General features: G+C 46.5%; 1 protein-coding gene across 1 annotated transcript; it reads left to right on the forward strand.

Annotated features, from left to right (window-relative positions):
* The first annotated feature begins 253 nt into the window (after nucleotides 1-253).
* Nucleotides 254-2159, forward strand: MRPS26 (mitochondrial ribosomal protein S26). Its single transcript, XM_058563091.1, has 4 exons — nucleotides 254-480; nucleotides 578-724; nucleotides 815-938; nucleotides 1641-2159. The coding sequence occupies exons 1-4, from the start codon at nucleotides 269-271 to the stop codon at nucleotides 1764-1766; spliced, it is 609 nt and encodes a 202-aa protein (XP_058419074.1). The 5' UTR covers nucleotides 254-268; the 3' UTR covers nucleotides 1767-2159.
* Nucleotides 2160-20347: the final 18188 nt, after the last annotated feature.

Below are 20347 nucleotides of genomic sequence, written 5' to 3' on the forward strand. Positions count from 1 at the left end.
CCTTCGTCCTTTCTCTCTCCTACTGAGACTGTTCCCCGCGTGGGGCTGGAGGGACGCAGGCCCGACCGCAGGCGGGAAGGACGCGGGGCGGGACCGGGCCCCGCAGGGAGTGCGCAACGGCAGATCCTCAGGCTCGCGCACCGCCCGCCGAGCTCCAGAGGGTGGGGGCGGGAGCGGGGAGCCAGCTGACTACACATCCCGTGGTGCCCCGCGGCCGCTTCCGGCCCCCGTGACACCCCGCGGCGCGGGGACGCTGGCGGACTCGGTCATGCTGCGTGCGGTGAGCGCTCTGGGAGCGCGGCCCCCGTGTCGGCCGCCGGGCCTGCTGCTGCTGCCCGCGCGGGGCCGCAAGACCCGCCACGACCCGCCGGCCAAGTCCAAGGTCGGACGCGTGGCGACCCCGCCCGCAGTGGATCCTGCAGAGTTCTTCGTGCTGACGGAGCGTTACCGGCAGTACCGCCAAACCGTGCGAGCCCTCAGGTGTGTGTGACGGAGGGGAGATGTGACGGCGCCGTCGGGGTGTGTCTCGGGGCGGGCGGGCGAAGAGGGTGCCGACCTTGGGCGCATCTCTGCCCAGGCTGGAGTTCGTGTCCGAGGTGCGGAAGAAGCAGCACGAGGCCCGGGCTGGGGTCCTGGCAGAGCGCAAAGCGCTGGAGGACGCCGCTGAGCACCGCGAGCTGATGGCCTGGAACCAGGCGGAGAACCAGCGGCTGCACGAGCTGCGGTGAGCCGGGCGGGGCAGGGCGGGGCGGGGCCGCCGGGCCGGCCCCGGGAGGTCCAGGCGCGCTCAGTCTCGGCGTCTCGCCCCTGCCAGGATAGCGAGGCTGCGGCAGGAGGCCCAGGAGCAGGAGCAGCGGCGGGCCGAGGAGAAGGCCCGCCAGGCCCGGGAGGCGCAGGCCTGGGCGCAGCTCAAGGAACAGGAAGTGCTGCAGCTGCAGGTGGGCCGCATCTCCAGGGGGTGGGGCTGCAGGCTGGGAACCCAGCCTATGCGGCTGTCGGAGTCCTGGGCGCAGCCAGGTGAGGCCTGGCTACATGCAGGGAGAGTTAGCAGGTGAGGATTTGGGGGAGGAGGAGTGCAAGGAGAGTGCCTGTCGGGCGCAAAGACCCGAGGTGAGAGTTGACACTTGAGAGAGTTCAAGTGGCTAGCGGATGGTAAGCCGGTTCCTGTGGGAGGGACTCCTGCCTTCCGCAAGGAGTTTGTATTTTGCTTTATGGGTGATAAAGTCACTGAAGAGTTAAATATTCTGGGCTAGGATGGCAGGTTTGCGACTCAAAAAGCAAGGAGCCCAGTTAGAAGTGATACAGTGAGAATGGATGAGGCTTGAATTAAAGTAATAGAGAGAAAAGGAGGAGTTTGAGGGAGCCAGGCAACATTGAGGGACTGATTCCACCCAGCGGGTGGGAGATTGTTGCAGCTGGTGTGCTTGGGGTGTTGGCTATGTCCAGCGGATGATTAAGAAAGAGGAATATGGTAAGGCTGCCTGATGTTCTTCTACTGGAAGGTCATTGGGGCACTCAGAGAGGACCTAGGCTCCAAGCATCCTCCCCAAGGGAGAGCTGGAGCCTCTGCCTCAGTGGGCTAAACGCCAGCAGGTGTGTGCTGGGAGCTCGCATTCACCTGGCTTTCTCTCTCCCGATAGGAGGAGGCAAAAAACTTCATCACCCGAGAGAACCTGCAGGCACGGGTGGAAGAAGCACTGGACTCACCGAAGAGCTACAACTGGGCCATCACCAGAGAGGGGCTGGTGGTCAGGCCGAAGCACTAGGGCTGCTGAAGGCCCAGTAAAGACAGTGCCCATCCAGGGACCATGTGTGTAAGGGGGTAGGAGGGCTGGGCCTGATCTGGAATAAAGCAGTTGGTGTTTCCTGTGAAGAAGGAGTCTCAACCTATTGCAGTGCAGCCCTTGCGTTCTGACCTCTGCACCCACCACATGGTCAGAAACTCCCACATACAGTGCCCTGATCTGCACCCATGTACAACTCTCAGCACAGCGCCAGACCTCAGAGGTTTCCGTGTCACAGAGGAGCAGATTGGGCCGTAGTCCCCTTGGGCATCCAGGTCATCTGAGTGTCATCGAGGCCAGTGGTTGGCAAATTACAGTCCTTGGGCCAAATCTGGCTTGCTGCCTGTTTTTGTAAATAAAGTTTATTGGAACACAGCTGCACCCATTCATTGACTATTTTCACACTACAGTGGCAGAGATGAGTAGTTGTAAGAGAGACCATATGACTTGCAAAGTCTAAAATATTTGTTATATGGCTTTTTACAGAAGTTTGCTGACCAGTGAGCTAGGAATGTAGGGCTCCAGCCAGGAGCAGGTATCACCTGGTACCTGAGACACAGGCTAACCATTGGCGAAAGACCTGCATCTGCTTGACCCTGGGCTTTGCTGGCCAGGGTCTGGTGTGCCCAAGGCACAGAAGGCAAGAAGGAGACCCCATTTCTTCTGATGGTTCTCTCCACCCATGGCCTCAGTGACCCACATTTGCCCTGGCACTGCCAGCTTCCTTGAACCGCACGCCAGATGGGTGCTGGCAGGAGAGGCCTGAGTGACCAAGGCTTTACAACATCAGTGTGGTTTGACAAACACTTGGACCAAACCCTGTGGATACTAGAAATACTTGTGATTAAAGTTAACACAGTTGAATGAGTGAGCCTGCAGATCCATGGCCCCTATTCATATGCAAACCCTTGAGCAACATCTGGGATGAGGTTGAAGAGATTTGTTTCTCTGAGCCAGAGCTGCTGGCCTTTGGCAACCTTCACCTGAACTTGCCTAGATAGCACCACGGGAGAAAAACAGAATCGCAGCTTCTTTCCCTGACTCCCATGTTTTAGAGAGGATCTGAGAACCCCCAAGAAATGAAAAGCTCTTAGGGAATCTGAACAGTGGCTCACGTTCAGGTGAGAAAGCAGGTAATAGAGGTGAAGGCAGAGGGCCAGTGGTTATCCTAGTGCCTTGCACCCAGCCCCCATCAGGGCACTGTGCTCCTGAGGGCAATGGCCTCCCTCCTCATGCTGGTCATAGATAGCTCTCTTCTTCCCTGGCACTGAGTCTGGGCACAGCACAGTGGAGTCCTTGATTTCAGGTGCTCGGCATAACTGCTCGGGTGAGAGCTGATGGGCATACATTGTGCGTCTTGGATTGGCAACTGCTGATAGCCTTCAGCTTTATTGTGAGGAGTGGACCATCTGGTCCTCTGCGGTGGAAGCCTTGGTGAGCTTTCACATGGACGCTGGGCCTGTTTTAGGAAGTCCAATTTCATTCTCACCAAGTCCCTGCTCATCTGTACCAGGATCCAGACACAAGCCATCTGTCTTCAGGTAGAAGAGTGTCACATCTTACGCTCTGTCTTTGGGCTGCTCTTCCTTAACTGCCGTCCTTTAGTGTCATGCATGGGGCTGTAACTCCTTAGCATCCACTGCTGTTGCCAGTATGTCATGCAGAACCACCTGTAAACCAAGTTTCAGCGTTTTTATTCTCCACCCACAGTGATCTTACCGGTATAGGCACAAATAGGCAGCTTACTGGTACCTTTAGGGTTAACTCAAGCCCAATCCCATCAGTACCTGCATTTAATGGGTCATAGAGTACTGCTATATGCACAGGTAAACTATTAGATCCTACCTGGTCCAGGTTGCAGAGTTGTGTGGTGTCCTATAGAAGAATGCCTAATCTCCAGTTGAACCCTGCTAGTTAACCTGATGGGCACGGTCTTGCTCAGAAACACCAGGGTCTCTTCTGATTCTTACCTTAAGTTCCAAATATGGTTTGGGTCTACTGCAGACCACGTGAGCCTGGACCTCCTAGAGAAGCTTCCCTTGCACAAGGCCCCACTTGTGGGTAGTGGATCTGAGGGCCTCCCAGTAAATGCATTTGGAGCACAATACCCAAATGTAAGTGCTTTCCCCAAGATTTGAAGAGGCTTACTATGCTTTGTGCACAATGGGGTAGAGAGGTAGATTGGGGGGCAAGTGCAGTTTGTGTTTCACTGTGGGGAGAGTTATGCTGACCCTGCGGGAACTTTGCTGAGTGAGCAATTTTTTCCCAGGATTTATCTCCCCTGTCGAGCATAGGTATTTTACCAAGACACTCAGGATTCTTGCCCCTTCCAATTCTCCAGGATAAGCAGCATGACATCCATGAAGTGGACTACTGTGATGTCCGGGGCGTGGGTGGTCAAGGTCTTGAGAGTTGGGTTGTTCACGTCTTGGGCTGGGTGGTGATTGTAAACTGCTGCCGGCTGAGAGCAAATGCTTGTAGTGGTCCAAGGGGACAGGAAAAGAGAAGAATGCATTTGCAGACATGGATGGGTGCTGGGTGCCTCCTTAATCTGTTCCGTCAAGGAAACCACACTAGACCTGAGTAAGCCTAAAGTCATTCCCCATATTTTTCCAGTATACTCCAAATTTTCTGTGTGGAATACAGTCACGGGTATCCAATATTCCCTGAAATCTTTGGGCACGATCCCCTGAAACTTACCCTGTGGTTATTTCCCTGGCACAAGTACAGAAGTCAAATGGGTTCCTAGGAAACAAGCCCGGTTGACTGCTGAAATAAGGACAATTCTGAATTCTGATAGGAAGAGTCAAGCTTCAAACTCTTTCCTTCCTCAATAGGAAGTCAGAAGCATATTTGCAACCCCAAATCCCGGGAGGCAGGCATTTCTCTTGTTGGGTGCTTTGATGAATATTTCCCCAGTGCAGGTAAGTGCATAAACCGTAAATGTGAACACGCATCTCAAGAGACAGAACACTGGGTGAAGTTCATAGTTCAGTCTGCAAGGCCTTGAGATCAAGAACCTGTAAGGAAGAACACTGTACTGCCAGAAAAGGGCCCAATAAAGTGACATAAAAGAGAGATGCATAAGCCCCACCCTCAGCAGTGCTCCACAGTGACTGTGGGTCACAGACACCCAAAAATCTTCCCGAAATGTTTGGGCATTTCCCCTTGCTGAAGGAAAAAACAGAGAAAGTTGTGTTCATGCTTTTTTTTTTTTTCCTTTTTAATGCTGGCTACTGGGGGAGATGGTCTGGGAGTGGGATTCAGTGTCTGGGAAATCCACAACAGGTATAAACATCAGCCATGGCTACCGCACCTTCCCCTGTCCCTGCCAGAGCCGGAGCCTACGGGTGCTGGTGCTGGGTGACCCGCGACTGCTACTCATGCAGGAAGCCAGGAGCCACACTTATCCGCCACTGCTGCTGCTGCAGCTGCCAGAGGTGCCCCAGAAGCTGAGGAGAAACGTGGAGTCGCCCTTCCTCTGGCCTCAAAAACAAATCTTTTGTCAGAGACTCCTAGGTTATTGTCATAATAGAAGCCAGATGGCAAGGAAGCCTGGGAAATACAGTGTGCAGCCTCCAGCCTCCTGTGGAACTGAGAGCTATGGATGAATGACTGGTATAACCTGATTTTTAAGAAACACTATTTCTCACAACTTACAGTATTTAGAGTGACATACGTAGAATTGTTTTGTGGGGAATTTTTAAAATAAGAAGGTGAAATGAAATTTGAGACTAATGTATTTTGACAATAGGGATTTATACATTCTGAAATTCTGCAAAAAGTATCAATAGCTACAAACAGCATATCACTAGCTTGTTTTTTAATCTGAAAAACATTCCAATACTTTTAAAGTAATTTTGTCTAAAACCAAATATAGTTTACTTCTAACTTTTAATAATTGACAAACTGTATTTGTCAAGAAGGGTTTCATGTAAAATATCTCCAAGTTAACCTTTGGCAAAAGTCATCAATAAAATATATATTTTTGAAAACAGCAGTTTATAAGCAGCTGTTCTACCTCCCTTTTATCATCATTTATCAGGATTGTCACTTCCTTGTGTGAGACACATGGTTTTTTTCCTCTGAATATTTTATTGCTGCCTGTGACATTCAGCATTTAGAAAAAAACTTAAATTTGCAGGATTTCAGTTACTTCCTGACCTGGCAAAATTTAAGTTTGTGTTTTTTTTTTTTTGGATGATCTTTGCAAGTATACTAACTGCTGTTAAGGGGAAAACTGATTTGGGGGTGATTTGAGCTGATTGAGTCACACCTCGTGGCTTCCTGAGCCCTTTTGTGAGTTTATAGTAGAAATAAAATAAGACCTTGTAAAAAAACCTCCAAGAGAGATTGGAGTATTTGCATGACTGCCCCACTCACTGCTTCAATCCAGAAATCCATATGAATAAATTAAAATTAGAGAAATCACAGTAAGAGGCTACATAGCTCAGTGGTTACAAGCCTGGTGCAATCTGCCTGGGTTTGAATCCCAGCTCCGCCTCTTACTACGTTGAGCGTCTTGGGAACATTTCTTAGTCTCTCTGTGCCTCAGTTTCCTCAAAAGTAAAATAGGGATAATACTGATATCTACCTGTGAGATTGTTGTAGTGATTAAATGAGACATTCATGTAACGCTAAGTTCAGTGCTTGGGAAGTAGTAAAGTGCTCACTACGTGTTATATGCTGTTATTATTTTTTTTTTTTGAGTTTTTTTTTTTTTTTTTTGGTGAGGAAGATCAGCCCTGAGCTAACACCCGTGCTAATCCTCCTCTTTTTCCTGAGGAAGACCGGCTCTGAGCTAACATCTATTGCCAATCCTCCTCCTTTTTTTTCTCTCCCCAAAGCCCCAGTAGATACTTGTATGCCATAGTTGCACATCCTTCTAGTTGCTGTATGTGGGACGCGGCCTCAGCATGGCTGGAGAAGCGGTGCGTCCTTGCGCGCCCGGGATCCGAACCCCGGCCGCCAGTAGCAGAGCGCGCGCACTTAATCGCTAAGCCACGGGGCCGGCCCTGTTATTATTATTTTTAATGAAGCTAGAGAATGGCTGCAAATTCATACCGTCGACTAAGAAGAATTATGTGCCAAATACAGTCAAACTGGGAATGAACTCCTGGAGGAGGCCAAGATCTGCCCTGCAGCTCCCCTTATTTCCAGCAGAGGACAGTCTCATCAAGACAGTGACAAGGCCCTCAAAAACATAAAACTGTAAAAGATAAGATTGGTAAGTTTTGACTGCATTATTTTTAAATGAAGGAAGGTCATTAGGAACCTAGGTAGTGGTTGTTCTCCCAGTCTGTCTCCTCTAAAACCGCGCTCTCTCTTAAATCCGTTGCCCCCTGTGCATTTGCAGTTTCAGTCTCTGTCACTCATTGGAAAGTTGCAGACATCATGGTGCTTCACTTTATCTCTGAACACTTAAACGTATATCTTTTCAGAACAAGGTAATTTTCTAAAATAACCATAACGCCATTATCTACCACAGAAATCAAACAACTTCCCATTTCCCTCTCCCCCCAGCCCCTGGCAACTACCATTCTCTATGAATTTGCTAATCTAGATATCTCATATAAGTGGAATCATACAGTATTTGTCTTTTGTGACTGGCTTTTTGACTTAGCATGATATCTTCCAGGTTTATCCATGTCGTAATCCTTTTTAAGGCTGAATAATATTCCTCTGTATGTATATACCACATTTTGTTTATCCATTCATCCATCAATGGACACTTGGGTTGCTTCCACCTTTCGGCCTTTGTGAATAATGTTGCTATGAATACGAGGATACAAATATCTCTTTAGGACCATGCTTTCAATTCTTTTGGATGTATACCCAGAAGTAGAATTGCTGGATCATGTGAGAATTTAATTTTTAATTTTTTGTGGGTGTGAGGAAGATCAGCCCTGAGCTAACATCCAATGCCAGTCTTCCTCTTTTTTTGCTGAGGAAGATTGGCCCTGAGCTAACATCCATGTCCGTCTTCCTCTATTTTATATGGGACACCACCACAACATGGCTTGACAAGCGGCCATGCGTTGGTGCATGCCCGGGATCCAAACCTGCAAACCCTGGGCCGCCGAAGCGGAGCGCACGCATTTAACCACTGTGTCACTGGGCCGGCCCCTATTTTTGATTTTTTGAAGAATCACTATACTGTTTTCCATGGCAACTGCACCATTTTACATTCCCACCAACGGTGCACAAGGTTTCCAGTTTCTCTACAGCCTCACCGACACTTGTTATTTTCTATTTTTGTTTGTCTGTTTGGTTGGTTTTGATAGTAGACATCCTGATGGATGTGAGATAATATCTCATTGTGATTTTTATTTGAATTTTTAAATGTTGATGAAGCCTAGATTATCCTTTTTTTTTTCTTTTATGGATCATGCTTTTGACGTCATATCTAAGAACTCATTACCTAATCACAGGTAATAAAGATTTTTTTCCTACTATTTCTTCTAAAAGTTTGATAGTCTTATATTCTACATTTAGATCTACAATCCATGTCAGTTAATTTTTGTATAAGGTTTAAAGTTTAAGTCAAGGGTCATTATTTTACATATGATGTCTAGTAGTTCTCAAACCATTTGTTCAAAAGACTAGCTTTTCTCCTTTGAACCTTTGTCAAAAATCAATTGACCTTGTCAGTTTCTTGGTTTGACAATGTACTATGGTTGTGTAAACTGCTATCAATAGGAGATCTTGGGGGAATCTGGGTAAAAGGTATAAAGTAAATCTCTGTGCTATTTTTGCAATTTTTGTGAGTCTTTAAATATTTCAAAATACAGTATTTTAAAAATCATTTGTCTGTACTTTTGTGGGTCTGTTTTTAGATTCTCTATTCTGTTCTACTGATCTATGTGTCTTGATGTGTAACTTTATGGTAATTCTTAAAATCAAGTAGTATGTTTCCTCCATCTTTATTCTTCTTTTACAAAATTGTTTTGGCTATTCTGGTTCCTTTGCCTTTCCATTTAAATTTTAGATTCAGGTTGTCTGTATCTACAAAAATTCCTGCTGGAATTGTGATTAGAATTGTGATATTGTTTTATCAGTTAGATATTGTTTTATGACCCATAATATAGTCTTTTGGTGAATATGTTTCATGTGCTTTTTTGTGTGTGTGTGTGTGTGTGAGGAAGATCAGCCCTGAGCTAACATCCATGCTAATCCTCCGCTTTTTGCTGAGGAAGACCGGCTCCGAGCTAACATCTGTTGCCAATCCTCCTCCTTTTTTTTCCCCAAAGCCCCAGTAGATAGTTGTATGTCATAGTTGCACATCCTTCCAGTTGCTGTATGTGGGATGCTGCCTCAGCATGGCTGGAGAAGCAGTGCGGCAGTGTGCGCCCGGGATCCGAACCAGGTCGCCAGTAGGGGAGCATGCGCACTTAACCGCTAAGACATGGGGCCAGCCCTCATGTGCTTTTGAAAAGAATCTGTATTTTTTTATTTGTGAGGAGATCAGCCCTGTGCTAACATCTGCCAATCCTCCTCTTTTTTTGCTGAGGAAGACTGGCCCTGGGCTAACATCTGTGCCCATCTTCCTCCACTTTATATGGGACGCCGCCACAGCATGGCCTGACAAGCAGTGCATGGGTGCGCGCCTGGGATCCGAACCCAGGCCAGCAGCGGAGCACGTGCACTTAACCGCTCTGCCACGGGGCTGGCCCTGAGGATTCCTTCTTAAACAGAGTCTGTGTCTTGCAGCTCTCTCAATTGTAATCCACTGTTATTATTTTGGAGCCCTATTCGTGTAGTGGTAAAGTGTGGAGGGAGGAAGCATTCTATAATCTAATGATTAAATCTTAGGTTTTTTGTTGTCTTTTTTTTTAAATGGGCCTGTATCCCTGGGCTGTGACCTTCAGAGGCCTATTTTAGCCTTTCTTTTTTTCTCCCCTTATGTAAGAAAGGAAGGCTAAAGGGGGCTGGAATTGTCTAATTTCCCTTCCCCCAGGTCAGATAAGACTCTGATAAAGTAGTTTCCCTTGAGGGCAGGACTTTGTTACAGACAGTGCTCTGGGTATATTTCAAAATGGTTACTGGATTTTTTCTCCAATCTTGACTATGAGAATCTGATTGTGTTTCTGGAGGCAAAACCCACAAAACTGTAAGGGAACCCCCCAAGACTGGACCCCTAGGATTTTTTAACTCTCAAGCTAGTCCATACTCAATCTGCAGCAATTAGGCAATTATCATTTAAGTGTTCCCACAAATTGCTGACTCTGGTGGCTTCTGCTCCCCAGTAAGCTGATTTTGGCTCTGATTGTCTATATTCACAGGTCTCTAATTTCCAGGGTGGCAGTTTTCCCTCTGACCTCAGTTCTCTGATGGATCTAAGAAAAGTTATTAATTTTCAGTTTATTCAACTGTTTTCTCGTTGTAAGGATGGGAGTGATGACTTCCAAGCTCTTTACGTGTTAGAGCTAAAACTAGAAGTCTATCCATTTACTTTTTCATCTACCTGAATCATTATATTTCAAGTGAGTTTCTTGTAGACAGCATATAGTTGGATTACGTTTTTTTTTTTCAATCCCTTCTGAAAATCTTTGTCTTTTAATTGGTGTCCTTAGGCCATTTACATTTAATGTATTTTTTGATATTTTGGATTTAGGGATATCCTTTTTTTTTCCTGTTTGTTCCCTCGGGTTTTTGTCCCTCTATTTACCTACTTCTTCTGCCTTTGAGTTATTTGGACATTTTTTTTTTCATATTCCATTTTAATTAATCTATTGTGATTTGACTACATCTTTGTATAGTTTTCTTTACTGTTCACTCTACAGATTACAATATGCGTACTTAATCTTTCACAGTCCTCTTAGAATCAACATTTTACCACTTCAAATGGAAACCTTACCACAATAAAGATTCCTTTACCCTCTTTATGTTGTAGTTGTCTTACTGTTAGATCTACATACTTTAAAACCCCATTAGACAATGTTAAACTGTGGCTTTTCCTTCATTCCTGATGTTTCAAGTTTCCCTCTGGTATCATTTTCTCTACTTGCAAAACATTCTTTAGCAATTATTTTAGAGCAGGAAATGTATTCTCTTGGTTTTCCCTCACTGAGAATATCTTTCTTTTATCTTCTTTCCTGAAGGATATTGTAACTGGAATAGGTTTCAGCGTTAAGGGTTCTTTTGTTTCAGTACTTTAAAAAGTTGTTGCACCTCCTTCCGGTCTCCATGGTTCCTAATGAGAAATCCACAATCATACAAATTGTTTTTCCCCAATTAAGTAATGGGTGGTTTTTCTTTGGAAGCTTTCAAAACTTGTTGTTTGCCTTAGTATTTAGCACTGTTATTATGACTGGTCTGGGCATGAATTTCTTTGACTTTATCCTGTTTGAGGTTTACTGACCTTCTTGAATCTGTGAGTTTATGTCCTTCACCAAATTTAGGAAATTTCCAGCTATTATTTCTTCAAATATTTTTCCTGCTCTGTGCTTCTTCTCCTTTCCTCCTGGGACTCTGATGAAACAAATACTAGATACTTCATTATTATACCACAGATCTCTGAGGCTCTATAAACATTTTTTTCAATCTGTTTTCTCTCTGTTGTTTGGACTAGATAATGTTGACCTTAAATAGACAGTCAGTTATTTCTCCAGCAAAAACGGATTATTTAGGATCAGCAAAGAATTGCAGTTGGGAGTCTGCACCCATGGCAAGCCATGTGCAAGTCCCCTGGCAGCAAAGGGGAGAGAAACTCTTTTATAGAGGAGAGGGCAATTGTAAACAAAGAGTCCATTGAAGGAATCAAGAGTTCTATGTGTAGTGACTTTTCATTGGCTGAGTTGTGACAGTCTCTCATTGGCTGAGCTTCTTGCCAGTCAAGATGAGGAAGACTTCTTTCTTTCTGTTGGGCTCTGCTATCAGTGTAGAGCATGAGAACTCCCCATTTTGGCCTCCCAACTTAATGAAGTTTCCGTTTATTAATTTCCACAATAATTTATATTGATCTATCTTCAAGCTTATTTATTTATTCCTCTGCTATCTCTATTCTGCTACTAGGCCCATAGAGTTTTGTTGTTATTGCATTTTTCAGTTCTAAATTTTCCATTTCTTTTTGTCTTCTATTTCTTTCCTGAGACGCCATCTCACCATTCATTTCAAGAGTGTTCACCTTTACTTTGTAGATCATGGTTATAATAGCTCTTTTAATTTCTTTGTCTGATAATTCCAACATTTGTGTCATTTCGTTGTTGGTATCTGTTGATTGTCTTTTCCATTGCCAGTTGAGATTTTCCTGATTCTTCATGGACCAAATAATTTTGAATTGTATCTTGGACATTTTGAATATTATATTATGAGACCTAGGTCTTGTTTAAATCCTCAGGAGAGTTTTTTATGTATTTTTTTGTTTTAGCAAACAATTGCCCAGGTTAGGTTCAGGCCACAAATTCTGACCTGTCTTCTGTGAGCTCTAGTTCTAATGTTAGTTCAGTTTTCAAAGCATTTGTAGTGCTATTTGGATTGATCCCTCATGCGTGCCACGGAGTGGCTAGTCTGGGATTTGCACTGTGGTCTACCCTGTAGCTGAATTCTAAAGCCTATGGTGCACTGTTTAGGGTCACATCTGCCTGTGCAGCTTGGCAAGGAACCCAGGAGCTCATACCCAACTTTATGCATTTGCTCCCTTCATTTTCCTACTCTGAACAGTCTCCCTGACACTTTCTGGCTTCTAGGGGCCTTCCTTCCTAGTCCTCTGGTCAGAAAGCTGGAGTTTTACTTTCCCTGTTAGGCCACACACTTCACGTGGCTATATCTGTGTCCAGAGCCAAGTGGTGGAAGGATAGAGAAAGATAAAAAGCAATGGAGAGTCACCTCATGCTCTGGGGACTGTAGCTCTTTGGTCAGAGAGAAAGCATTCCCCTCCCTCAGAGGCTTAGGTGACTGTTGGGTGCCACTGCCTTTACTTTGCTGCCATCTTTGCCACCATTTCTGCTGCCACAGCAGCATTGCCTGATGTCTGCAGTGGAAGGGGGACTTCTCCTCTCTCTCTGAGCTTTAGGAGACACTTTTCCCACCCCTCAGACCAGAAAGAGAGGACTTCTCTTGGAGTAATTTCTGTCCACTCCTGGTGCACGCTTTGAGTTCCGGCTGAGCAATACCAGAGGGGAAAAAAATGGTAAACTCATCGCCAGTTCCATAGAACTTCAAATTCCAGTCTCCTTGCCCTATCTGCCTGCTCCATTTACATTTCAGAGTCCTCATGTAGCCACTCCACGTATTTTATTCAAAATTTATACTTGCATTCAATGAGAGAGACAGAGTGAAATATGTTTGTTCCATCTTCTGCAGAACAAGAAACTCTTCTTTTTTTATTTTAAACCTTTTAATTGAAGTATAACATATATACATAAAAGTGCACAAATTTTAAATATTTAGCTAATTTTCACAGAGTAAATATACTGTGACATCAACACCAGTTCAAGAAATAGAAGCACTTCTCATGCCTTTCCCAGTCAATACCTCCCAACAGCAGCCACTCTCCTCTCACTTCTAACACAATAGATTGAGTATGCCTCTTTTGAACCTCAAAGAAATGAAATCAAACATTTCCATTCACACACATTCTTTCACTTGACATAATGCCTGTGAGATGTTTTCATATATAGCAGTAGTTTGTTCATTTTCATTGCTTGATGGTATTCTATTGTATAAATATATTTATTCCATTTTACTATTGATGGACATCTGGGTTATTTCCAGTTTGGGGCTATTACAAATAGTGTCACTATGATAAACATCCTTGGATATGTCTTTTGATGTTCATCTGTGTGTATTTCTGGAGTGGAATTGCTAGATCATATGGTGTGTGTGTATGTTCAGCTTTAGTCATACTGCCAAGCAGGTTTCCCAAGTAGTTATACCAATTTACACTCCCTCCAGCAGGGTATGAAGGTTCCCACTGTTCTGTGTTCCCTTGGTAATGCCAGCCTTTTTAATTTTAGCTATTCTAGAGGGTGTGTATCTCATTGTGATTTTTTTTTTTTTTTTGGTGAGGAAGATTAGCCCTGAGCTAACATCCGATGTCAGTCCTCCTCTTTTTGCTGAGGAAGATTGGCCCTGGGCTAACATCTGTGCCCATCTTCCTCTACTTTATATGGCACACTGCCACAGAATGGCTTGACAAGCGGTGCATCTGTATGCGCCCGGGATCTGAACCCGCGAACCCCGGGCCGCCGAAGCAGAACGCGTGCACTTAACCGCTACGCCACCAGGCCAGCCCTCTCATTGTGATTTTAATATAAATTTCCTCGATAACTAATGGTATGAGTACCTTTTCATTTTTATTGGACAATTGTATAGCTTCTTTTGTGATTTTCTTCTGGCTCATTTGTCTTTATTAATTAATTTTTAGGAGCTCATTTTAGATTTTGACTATGAGCCCTTTGTTGAATATATATGCTGTGCTAAGAAGAATGGTTTAACCCACAGAGATCTTTGGGAGGTACTAATTGGTGATGGGTCTCACAGGACTGAAATAATCAGGAAACCCGTTAAAGTCCCACTTGTTCTATGTGACCAAAAATACTCTATCTGTGTTGAATCGGGGCCTAACCTGAGCCACCACAACAAAGCACCCTAGTCTCTTACCCAGCTACCAGACCTCTGTTTTGGTTCACAGACCCAGAGCCACTTGGATGAAAGAGAGACCAGATGAAGGAAGAACCCTGCAATAACATTATATATTTTACTATAAATCTGCCTCCTAGCATTTGCCAAAGAGACCTGTGACCTGTGTAACTGGAATGGGAAAAGAAAAATACCCAGACCTTCCTGGAATTACTGGGTAAACTAATCCCCAGGGACCCAGATTTCCACTGTGGTCCACGGATCAGAGCTGAAGCTCATGGTGGTCAGGAGATAAATAAGACCTAGGAAGCAGGGAGTAACATCATGCCTTTATACATATAAGTGTGTTGGAGGGTGGAGATAAATCCATGAAAACACAGAGGCTTGCCATGTCAATGAAATTTCTGGGAATGCACGGTCTGGGGCATCTTGGGATTTCCTATCATAAATGAAAGAGAATTCTCACACTGTGCTGGTGGGAAAAGTAAACACACCAAAATTCTTGAGTCTGGAAATTCCACTCGTAGATATATACCCAAGACAAATGATGCTTATGTCCACCAAAAGACAAGTAGAAGAATGTTCATAGAAGCTTTATTCATAATACCTAAAAACTGGAAACAAGCCAAACGTCCATCAACAGAATAATGGATAAACACATTGTAGTATATCCTTACAACTGAAGAATACTCAGCAATAAAAAAGAAATGGACCACTCCTGTGTTCATCAGCATGGGTGGATCTCAATGAGATTCTGCAGAGCAAGAAAGCCAGACATATAAGAGCACATGCTCTACAATTAATCTACACGAAGCTCAAAAACAAGCAAAACTAAGCTGTTGTGACAGGTATTGGAGTAGAGGCTGTCTCTGAGAGGGTACTGACCAGGAGAGAGTGGGAGGGAGTCTCCTAGGGTGCCGATCATTGTGGTGTATTACACAGTGTATAAATAGGTAAAAATCCATTGAGCTGTACACTTAAGATTTGTACACCTTATGTAAATTTTACTCTGATAAATAAAAGTGAAGGAGAAATATTTCCCATGGGAAGGACAAGATGACATAGTGAGAAGTGACCACATAAATTTGTTGGCCAGGAAAGTAGAGAGGCCATCTTATGAATGCCCTCTCTTACGTAAATATGTGTGTGGCTCTTATAGGAATAGCAAAACAGATGGTCTTTAATAGCAAAATAAAAGGCCTTTCTACCTCCAAAGAATGATGGACAAGTTGCTAAACCTTGCACCCTTTATCCCTGAAAAAGATGCAATGCGTGGTGGACCTCTGGATTTGGAGTCCTCAGTGGCCACATTTGAACATGCTGCTCTGACCCATTTACCAGAACCAGAAGGGCTGTTGGCTTTGAGGGTCACCCAGGGCAAGAGGACACCACAGGAGATCCCGCTGCAAGGCAGACAGCTCCGCCTTTTAGGCCTTATGATCCAGCGGGTCCACTCATGCTCAGGATGTCCACAGCTGATCAGACTGCTGGGGGAGCCTGTGGCAAACTCAGGTGGGATCTCACATCAGAAGTCCCTAGGGTTTTGGAACAAAGCAAAGATCCTTTTTGACAAGTCATACCTCCTTTTGAAAAACGGCACTTTCCTTGTCTCCCAGCCCTGTTAGAGATTGCCTGATGTTGGGACTCCAGGTGGGTATCAGTTAGCTCATTCTGTATAACACACCACCCCAAACCTTGGTGGTCTGAAACCATCAATACTTACTGCTGCTCATGAGTCTACAGGTCAGCTGGATAATTCTGCTGCTCTTGGTGGGGCTTGTTCATGCATGTGTGGTCAGCTGTGGGTCGACAAGGAGCATGGGCAGATGGACTCTTTCTGAACTCATGCTCCTTCCTCAACTCATATTTGTGATCTCACAGGGAGTCTTATATATCCAGTTGACCAAAGAGGAAAAATGGAGACCAGTTTTCAGACAGCTCATATCCAGATGACAGATGGCTGTGCTGTTGCTCTCCTGCTCATGAGCGGCCCTGAAGTATAGTAAGGAGATGAATTTCTCCAGCTGGCAGTGCTTGAAACATTACAATGCAACCACTTTAAACCTGATGTCTGCATGACAAGGGACTTGGGACTTAGCAGGAATACGATGGGAGGATGGTAACATGGAGGCTTGTGGAAGAGTATGTGGATGGACCTCTTGGAATGGACCTAAAGTGGGAGAATATTGTGTCCCTTTAAGAAGCTCACCAAAAGGACCCACTGCAGAGGTGGCTGTCAGTAGTCAGGTAGACAAGGTGACTTGCGCATGTCAGACATCCTCTGTCCCCACCCACCCCAGTCCTTGCTCACTGATGGCAGCTCTGTCCTTCCCATTGCTCAGGCCAAAAGCCTTGGAACCATCTTTGAATCCTCTTTTTCTCTCTCACCCGTGTCCAACCCATCAGCAAACCCTATTTGGCACTTCCTTCTAAATACACCCAGAATCGGATGACTTCTCCCCCACGCGTCCCCCCACCTCGCTCCAGCCCGCCCTCATCCCTCGCAGGAATTTCTGCAGGAGCTTCCTCAGGTCCTCCGTGCTTCCACCTTTGCCCCACAGCCTTTTCACAAGAAAACATCTAAAGTTGTCCTCATAACATGGAAATCCAATCACGCTGCTCCTTCCTCCGCTCAGAACCCTCTCTGGCTCCCCATTTCATTTGGCGCTATAGGGCCCAGTCCCATGTTACCGTTCCGACCGCAGGACTTCAGTCTCTCTGCTCCAGCCCTACTGGCCTCCTTGCTGTTCCTTGAGCATGCCGCACACCTTCCCACCTCAGGACCTTTTCATTCTCTCCTTCCCCTGCCTAGAACGCTCCCCTCCATAGTAGGCAGAATTCTAAAATGGTCCCTGTGATTCTGCCGCTGGTATCCACACCTTTGTGTAATCTCCTATTGCATGTGGGTGTAGGACCTATAACTTTCTTCTAATCAATAGAAGAATATGGCCAAAGTGAGGGGGTATCACTCCCAGGATTATACTACGTTAAATGGTAAAGGGGAAGGGATTTTGCAGGTCCCCAACTAAGGCCCCACTTACCCTAATTAATCAGTTTAACTTTGAGTTCAAAGGATTGTGATCCTGATGGGCCTGGCCTAATCAGGTGAGCCCTTTAAAAGAGGCTTCCCTGCGCTCACGGACTTGAAGCGCCAGAGACTCTTTCTCTCTGCTGCTGGCCTTGAAGAAGCAAGCCACCATGGGTTCTAGAGCTGCAGGGAAATGAATCCTGTCAACCATCCCCCGGGCTCCAGAAAGGAATGCATCCTGGCTGACATCTTGACTGCAGCCCTGGGAGACCATGAGCAGAGGACCCAGCTGAGCCGTGCCCAGACACTGTGGATAAGAAGTGGGTGTTGTTTTAAGCTGCTAAATTTGTAGTGATTTGTTACACAGCAACAGAAAACAAGTCCACCCTAGATATCCACATGGCCTCTTCCCTCACCTCCTTCGAGTGTCAGAGGTTGTCTCCACAGAGCCTCCTCTGAGCACCCTAAGGAAAATTGCAACGTGCCCCGCCTTTTTCTCCATAGCACTTACTACCTCCTAACCTACTAAAATCAAACGCCTCCCCCTCCTCTAGAGCACAAGCCCCTGGGTGCAGGGAGTTTTCTCTATTTGGTTCACGGTGTTTCCAAGCACCTATACGGGGACCCAGGGCATCTTCAGATGAGTTGTTGTTGAACAGATGAAGCAACGCAGGCCCTGTGGGGCCATTATGCTAAGTAATTTATGTGCATGTGTTAACTTGGGTGAGGTCAGTGTGCCCACAGGCAGCTGGGAGGTCTTTCTGGGATGCTGCTAGGGTCAAGCCCTCGGCCTTCTGGCCCGGCAATGCCAATGAGCTGATTTGGGTGAGAAACAAGAACAGCTGCCGACTGGTAATCCAGGTCGGCCCGACCAGCTCCTCAATGCTGGGCAGCTCACACCAGTGACTCAGGGTCAGCCGGGCTCTGTGACCTGGACGGCCCCTGTGGTCTCAGCACCCTCCTCTAAGAGGGTCAACAAGCGTGCAGGAGAGGCTTGGGGCCGTCCCAGCCTCCTCTCCTGGGGGTGACATTGAGGCACTGGCCCTGCTGAGTCTGTTCTTTGAGACATTGTCTTCATTTCCTCCGTGCTACTGCAGATTGGGTTCCCTAGGGAGCAGACTGAGCTGGAGTTTAACATGCAGGGTGTTTATTACCAAGGGCCTTTGGGACCTACACCTGTGGAAGGGAGTGGGCCAAGACAGGATTGGGCAGAGGAAGAACTTCCATGCAGACCTCAGGTGACCCCACAGGGAGGTCCAGAGCTGAAATAGGCCTTCTGAGTTGTCCAGCATTGGGCCAAAATGGACCAGTCATTGGATGTGGGCCACCAGGGAAGGGTGTGACCTTGGGCCAGATGGCTCTCTGCAGCTGAGGCAGGCTCTGGATGGGCTACCAGCTGAAGGCCGTCTGCTGACCACACTCCTAGCAGCTGGGTAGCAAGGCCCTTCTGGAAGGAGGAGCCGTGCTGAGCATCTCCCTGTTTATGACACTGAGAACCCCTTCCACCGAGGCAGTCTGTCTCTCTTTTATTTTTAATTATTTTCATTTTGAGTTATATTAAGAATGCAAAAAAAAGCAGCACTCTGTTTTTTTTTGTTTTTTTGTGAGGAGATCAGCCCTGAGCTAACATCCGCCAATCTTCCCCCCCCCTTCCCCCCCCCCCCCAGGAAGACGGCCCTGGGCTAACATCGGTGCCCATCTTCCTCCACTTTATATGGGACGCCGCCACAGCATGGTTTACCAAGCAGTGCGTCGGTGCGCGCCCGGGATCCGAACCAGCGAACCCCGGGCCGCCGCAGCGGAGCGCGCGCACCCAACCGCCTGCGCCACCGGGCCGGCCCCAGCACTCTGTTTTTAAACGCATAAAACAAAAGACATGGGATTACAAAAGAAACCAATTATATTTATTTATTTATTATTTTTTTTTTTAATAATTTTATTTATTTTTCCCCCAAAGCCCCAGTAGATAGTCGTATGTCATAGCTGCACATCCTTCTAGTTGCTGTATGTGGGATGCGGAGAAGCATGCATCGGTGTGCGCCCGGGATCCGAACCCGGGCCACCAGTAGCAGAGTGTGCACACTTAACTGCTAAGCCACGGGGCTGGCCCATCACCAATTATATTTATATTCAGGTATCAAAATGTTGAAACAAATTCTTGATATAGTCACAAATGTGCCTCTTTATTTAAAGCATTAGATAACAAGATCCAGTGGCAGGTCCAACAAATGCCATGATGTCAAAGTGATGATGAGTCTAAACAATGTTGAGAGACATTTGCAATAGCTGTAATGTGACAGGAGGATATCTGTCACTTCGACTTGTGACAAAGCCACGGGTATTGCAAATTCCACTGTGGTTTGTTGCCTACCTCACAGTTGAAGGAAAGGCTGAATTTCAGTTAGAAGTTAGAGAAAATAAAGATCTTACCCATCCAAGGCCCAGGTGCAGGGAAGTGGTGTCCGTGTGGGGAGTGGGAGTGGGGGATGGGTTCCGGGAAATTTACGTTCAGAAAGAGGACACCTTCCTAACAGAGAGGACAAGGCTGCAAGCAAGAGGCCGGACAAGAGGCCCAGAGATGAAAGTCCTGCCAGAGCCTCTTCTGGCCTGGAGAGGCCCGAGTACCACCCTGTTCCCCTTCGCCCCCATTGCTAGGTACTGGGAATGGGCCATATAGTCCTTGGGTGGGCCGCACCCCACCGCCCATACTCCCATACTCCCGGTCCCACTCTAGGGGCCCAGGCCACCGCACCCGCTCCCTTTCTCCGCGCAGCACTCCGTATCATCACTCGGTCCATTAGCCCTTAGCTGACGCGGTGACCTTGACCTGCCAGCCTGGCCCCCGCAAATGAGGGCGCGCAGGGCCTGACCCGCAGCGACCCGCTGTGACCAGCCATGCGGCAGCCCTCTTAGACAGCGCTCCGCCCGCGCGGCCCTCAGGCATAAAAAGGCC

The sequence above is a fragment of the Diceros bicornis genome, chromosome 19, assembly GCF_020826845.1.
Source record: "Diceros bicornis minor isolate mBicDic1 chromosome 19, mDicBic1.mat.cur, whole genome shotgun sequence".
Taxonomy (NCBI): Eukaryota; Metazoa; Chordata; class Mammalia; order Perissodactyla; family Rhinocerotidae; genus Diceros; species Diceros bicornis.